General features: G+C 37.9%; 1 protein-coding gene across 1 annotated transcript in view; it reads right to left on the bottom strand.

Annotated features, from left to right (window-relative positions):
- Window positions 1-3,841, bottom strand: part of LOC117326918 (sine oculis-binding protein homolog A-like) — a 35,643-nt gene extending 31,802 nt beyond the window's left edge. The window contains exon 1 of the mRNA XM_033883723.1: window positions 3,607-3,841. Within this exon, the coding sequence (XP_033739614.1) occupies window positions 3,607-3,708 (102 nt within the window). The 5' untranslated portion in view covers window positions 3,709-3,841. The remainder of the gene's footprint in view (window positions 1-3,606) is intronic.
- Window positions 3,842-6,583: the final 2,742 nt, after the last annotated feature.

Genomic DNA, 6,583 nt, shown 5'->3' on the forward strand with positions numbered 1-6,583 from the left:
CCCCCCCCCCCCCCAAACAAAAACAAAAACAAAAAAAACTCGCAAACTCTTCTGAGGTGGAGGGCTAGTGATAAATTGTGTCGGGACACCTTTACCACTTGGCCACCGCGGCCCCTACAGCCAAAAAGTGAAGTTTGTGGTACCCCCAGCAGAGGAGTACTAGTAGTTAAGTTATAACATCGATAGTGATGGCGGATTTAACAGACCTTGTTGGTAGGGACCCCCGCAACCCATGAAAATCTCAACTGCACCTCACGGTAAAACTAGAGGAAAGAACCCTATAAACGTTTACGTCATGACAATATCCTATGTAATGACTATGTAACACCTCTGTAGGGATGAGTCCAAATCACCTGGCCTTTGGCATGTATTCTATGATAATTTATTTACCTTTAAAATGTTTGTGAACTTGTATTCTATAGAAATATTTTTGTGATATATTACAATGGTATCTTGTACGACAGGTGCCTTCTATATTTGGGATTCGATAGACTGGTAAGAAAAGGAGTGAGCGTCTAGGAAGAGGATCATTTGTGAGGAGTTCTAGGAAGGCTTTTTATCATGTATAATGATGATCTATGTTTCAATGGAAAGGAAGAGAAAACAGCTGGGTTCAAACCTTACTCCAATATGGACTTGGAAGCTTCTCTGGATAATTAGGCAATCTCGTAGCTGCTAAATCGCTGTCGATCGATCGCATTCCTGTCGAAGTATATAAGCACTAAGTGCGGCGAAAAGAATTTTAAAATGTCAACTCCTGTCTGGAAACCAAAAAATATAAAGTCGGCTCCCGTCTGGAAACCAAAAAATATAATGTCACCTCCCGTCTGGAAACCAAAAAATACAATGTCACCTCCAATCTGGAAACCCGAATATAATGTCAGCTTCCATCTCGAAACCCTAACATAATGTCAACCCCGTCTGGAAGCCCAAAATACAACATCACCTCCAATCTGGAAACCCGAATGTAATGTCAACCCCGTCTGGAAACCCAAATATAATGTCAACCCTGTCTGGAAACCCAAATATAATGTCAACCCCGTCTGGAAGCCCAAAATACAACATCACCTCCAATCTGGAAACCCGAATGTAATGTCAACCCCGTCTGGAAACCCAAATATAATGCCAACCCCGTCTAGAATCCGAAATACAACATCACCTCCCGTCTGGAAGCCTGAATACAATGCCAACTCCTGTCTGGAAACCCGAATACAATGTCACCTCCCGTCTTGAAACCAGAATACAACAATCAAGACATATTTTTTTGTCATATTTTCATACTTACAATATATCTACACATCAGTTTGGTTAAAAATGTAAAATTCTCATGATGTATAAAGTAAATACCCTCTTATGAAAAAAACCCCAAAAAACATTAGCTATCACTGTCCGGATAAACGAAAATATATCACCCGTATTTGTTTACCTATTAGAAATCACTGACCAGCCGATTGCAAAATATACTGTAAACCAATTTATTTTCGCGGGTGATTTATTCTCACGTATTTCGCGTGCGAAAATTTTCGAAATTTTTTCGCCGCGAAACAGTTTCAATCACAGTAACAGTAGGCCACTTATGACTGCTAATCGCAAAATTAAATCACCGCGAACAAGTCGTTAGGCATGAAAACGCCGCGAAAATAAGACAGTTTACAGTATTCTATTTGAATGACATTTAACCCTTGCTACTTCTGGTCCAGACAAACCGTTTTATTATTAACGTTTACGAAGCTACCTGTATCGATTATTTTCCGTGATTGATGACCCATGATCGATCGCTTTGTGGCGCTACACCAGGTAAGCAGATTATTATCGAGAGCTGTACAAAATCTCAGAACCATCATTTACGTCATCGCCTTCATTTAGGCCTCTCTTCATACGTAGCTTACAGCTGATCGCTAACATCACAAAGAAAACCAGTCATGTTCCCTGAACGACTATAGCTATATAGCTTTTAACAAGAGCAGTGAAAAGGGGGTGATGATTTGGGGGTTATGTCACCTCATCAAAATAAAGGAAGGGAAATTAGTGTGAATATCTATAGTAGCTTACTAGTACAAATTTAAAACAAACTGAAATGGTAGTAAATTGAGAAATATATCTCCTTTCATTCAAGTACATTCGAATATAAACTAAAATGGTGGTAAATGGAAAAATATATCTACTTTTTTCAAGTACTATCTTATATAAACGGAAATGATAGTAAATGAGGAAAAATTATATTCCGTTTTGAAAAATTAGATTGTATTTATTTATTTAGTTATCAAATATATATATAAAAAAGTAAAACATATACAGTGCCCTTTGTTGATAAAGTTAATTTAAAATGGAGAACATCAGACTACATTATAACATGTTTAAAGAACGGTGTTGGAGATTTAATAGGTCCTATAGCTATTGGCATATGACACATGTAAGTGCCCACTTTTCACATTCATGGCGACCGCCTTGTTTCTTTCTGAGTATTTTGTTTCAAATAAGTATCATAATTACGCCAACCAAATATCCAAATATCAATTTCAGCCCATAATGTTCTCACAAATACGGCACGATTTTGGTATTGGAAAACCGACGAATAGGTCAATTACAAAAATGTGTATGTCAGTTTTCAGGCCACCGCTGTTTCGCTGTTCATTATTCATTACACGTGTATGACATGGCAAAAATATACTACGAGATTGTTTCCTGATAGAGTCTAAACAACAATAATTCTAAAACACTTTGTTCCTGATTTCTTTACAATTTTTCATCAGTTCACGTGATCAGAGCTATCTCAAACAATACCGAGAACGCCGGGTGAGATAAATATATACCTGTGGTATTAGGAGCCGTTTTCTACCACACCACTGATCATATGGCTGTGTGATGTCTATATATACTTATACTTGACCCCCCTCCATGTCTGAATAGCACACATGATTTCACTCACTCTATGTGTATAGCTAGCTGTTCGCTTGCTCGCAGCTTCCCTCATATTCCTTCCCAGATGGGGGCTATGCGAGAAATATGTTTTTGTTTATACCACGGGAAGAGAATACATCACAATAACAAACTCTGATATCCTGAACCAAAATCATATTCATATTTCAGTAACTTTTGGCCGAGTGTCAGATATAGTATTCTTAATTGTAACTAATTAACACCATACTAAAAAAAGAATTACAGAGTTTTTTGCAATCGCTATTCCTCTAGAGATTGTGAGTCAAAAATTGTGAGTAAACCATCTTCCACTCATAGAAATATTTCAAATATTTCTCAGTCTTACATACTTACAAATACTCAATGCATGTTGTAAATATACATATACGCTCTGCTACTTATCTTTACTTATAGAAAAACCGATAACGTATCCAAGCGTGGGTTTATGATGAAAGGTACATAAGATATGTATACGTATGTAACAACACAAAAGCATGCTGGAATTAAATTAGGGACACCGTTTACAGGTAAATGTGTTAATCGGTAAGCATTGTGTGTATACATCAAAACGCAATGAACCGTTAGCCCTAACGCTGAGGTCAAGCATAACCGAAAGTTAGTAACAGAAAAGTCTGTTATCCCCCCCAACACACGAACTAGTACTACTGGAAGGACTAGGATCCCTACCTTGATGTCGTCCGGCGGTTCTTCCTTAATCTTTACAGGTGAATCAGATTGTCGCTCACTTACTAAGCCCGAAACATCAGTTTCACTATCGGAGTTTTCCATGATAGGGAGAAGAAGTACTCCAAGTGTTTAGCGGTTAGAATACTTGTACGTTTCTCGTGTAGCGCCCGTGAATATGTGATACGGCCTAAACCCAAATCTAGCTGTATTGACTTGAAAACTGAGCTGCATGCAACCCGACCCGCCATATTGATACTAATAACACGCATAGCATGTAGAAGCTCAAAGCATTGTGCGCGCTAACGGTAGAAGACTGGTATATCGAATTCCCCAGTTTGTTCGCTAAATCCTCTGTAATTGTGTAGGTAGAATACAAGGCAGGACCCCAGTTTTGTAAGACGCTGGGTAAACAATAAAAGTTCTTCCAATCCTTTATCAAACGTATTATCACACTATTGTAATCATTGAAGGTACTCAGGTTTTTGTAGTCTATTGTGCTAAGTGTATTGTTGAGATAAATTTTAACGTCCTAAACAATATACCTTTTCCTACATACTTCCTTATAAGATGATGTAGATATTTATTTACATGAATATGTCAATATTATCCTTATTATCAATAAATCTAAATAACTAGCTCATCGAGAATAAGTGTATACGGGTTTGGTATAAACAAGCTTAACCGAGGTTTTATTGGAATTTGGAGAGAGGCTAAGACTGTTGCCCAATACCCATTGAACTGATTCAATACATTTTTTGTTTAAAAAAAACTTAGTTCATATTTGAAACCGATACATATACGTCCAGAATATTACAAAACATTAGTTTTAACTCTTTTCCTTGCTTGGTAAGTATCATTTTATTTATTCGTTTAAAGTCGTCAAGATGTTTCATAAAAAAAACAAAACATCGATGATATTTTGATTATGAAATATCGGAAGGAATCAAGAACTTGGTAGAAGGATTGATATGGAGTGCCAAATGTTGACAAACTTTGTTTTTTATATTATATGATATTATTATTCATTATATTACATTAGGTCTCAAATATTGCAAAATATGATATGTATATATATATATGTAAACATAAATGACACAACAAGACAATATATATATGTTCTCCGGGTACTCCGGCTTTCCTCCACCTCCAAAACCTGGCACGTTCTTAAATAACCCTGGCTGTTAATAGGACGTTAAACAAAAACAAACCAAACCAAATATATGTATGTATGCTTATTTTGGTGCGGTATTTTATCGAATCTCTGTCTTCATAGAAAAGCAGAAAGTTGCTAATGAGACGGTTTTGAAAACAGCAAAGAATACTAACATGATAATGGAATTTCCATAATTCCAGCTCAAAATCGATATAGCGATGAACATACATATACATAAACATAGATGTGCAAGAAGGTCATAAAAATATAAGGAGAAAAAGACCATGCACTCCGAGAGGGCAAGCGTCTTCTGTTTCTTTGACGGCAAAAACCAAGTATGGGTCAAAGCCGGATGAAGTCACATTATGACAATGAGAACTAGGATTGTGACAACGACACCACTAAGCATGTCATCGGCGGCATCTGCTATACAAATCTAGGTCAATGCGGCTGGACACGTTCTTGAAATGGGTGGTGACAACGGAACCACTCGGTATATCACCGACGGCACCTGATACAAATCTAGGTCAAATTCGGACTGGACACGTTCTTGAAATGGGTGGTAACAAAGGTACCACTGGGCATGTCATCGGCGACACCTGCCATACAAATCTAGGTCAAATCCGGGCTGGTAACGATCTCGAAATGGGTGATGACAACGGTACCACTAGGCATGTCATCGACGGCACCTGCCATACAAATCTAGGTCAAATCCGGGCTGGTCACGATCTCGAAATGGCATATCAACAAGAATCAAACATGTCTGACTAGAAATTAGAATAATTCTAAATGAGATGCGACCATCCATTTAGTTGTATTTCGATAGGGATGTTTACTTACAGAGAAAAGATAAGATCCCAAATTTGATCGTATGAGGCGACTAATTATCTTTTCTCTTCTTTCTTAACAACTTTTTTCTTCATAATGTCTCCCTTGACGATACCTCACTTTTGGCCTCTAGTTGAGCGTTCGCCCCTGTGAGGAAGGCTTTGGGTTCTGTCCCCTAGCCGAGACATACCAGAGTCTTTAAAAATGGTAGTTGCTACTCCTGCTTAGCGCTCAGCATATTTGGAGTGGGACGACTGGTTGGCCCGTTGTCAGTATAATGTGACCGGATGGGGTGTGCTGCTGGGCGTCTTCGGCAGTATGCTTCAGTGAGGTAGCACTATAAATCGGCAAAAGTTCCGGCCTACCACAAGGAGACTTCACACAAACATACCGCAGCCTCCCAAAACACAAATGCGCACTCACCACACGCATGCATGTCGCACGCACGAGAGGCCGTCCTTAAATGGCCTTAGCTGTTAATAGGACGTTAAACAAAATAAACCAAACCAAACCAAACCGTTGTTACGTTATTATGATTATTTATAAAACATATTATCTGTTTATCAAATCACTTATACACAACGTCCTGGCATCACTAGTGAAATTCATATATATGCGCCAAGAAAAAGAAATATGATTGTTTAAGGAACCAGTACAGTTCCACTCCTTTTCAGATTTGAAGATAACCTTCGAATGTGGAACGACGTACGCTGAACTTGTGAAGATCGTTTTGATTTGTGCACAGAGGTAAGTTGTAAAAGTTGCTACATGTGAGAAAACATAGTACCTCTCTCCTGATGGTACACCTATTATCGCAGACGTATCATTAAGAAATATTAAAGGTGATTTCAAATTTGATACATTTTTGTTTCGCCTTGTTAAAATGTTTCTTTGTTTGCAGTGTGTACAGGATTGGATTTGTATTTTAACTTGCATAAATGTCCCATAGATAGATGATATTGAATAGTGTTCATTACTAGGAAATGTTCATATTTC

This window comes from Pecten maximus, chromosome 5 (assembly GCF_902652985.1).
Source record: "Pecten maximus chromosome 5, xPecMax1.1, whole genome shotgun sequence".
Classification (NCBI taxonomy): Eukaryota; Metazoa; Mollusca; class Bivalvia; order Pectinida; family Pectinidae; genus Pecten; species Pecten maximus.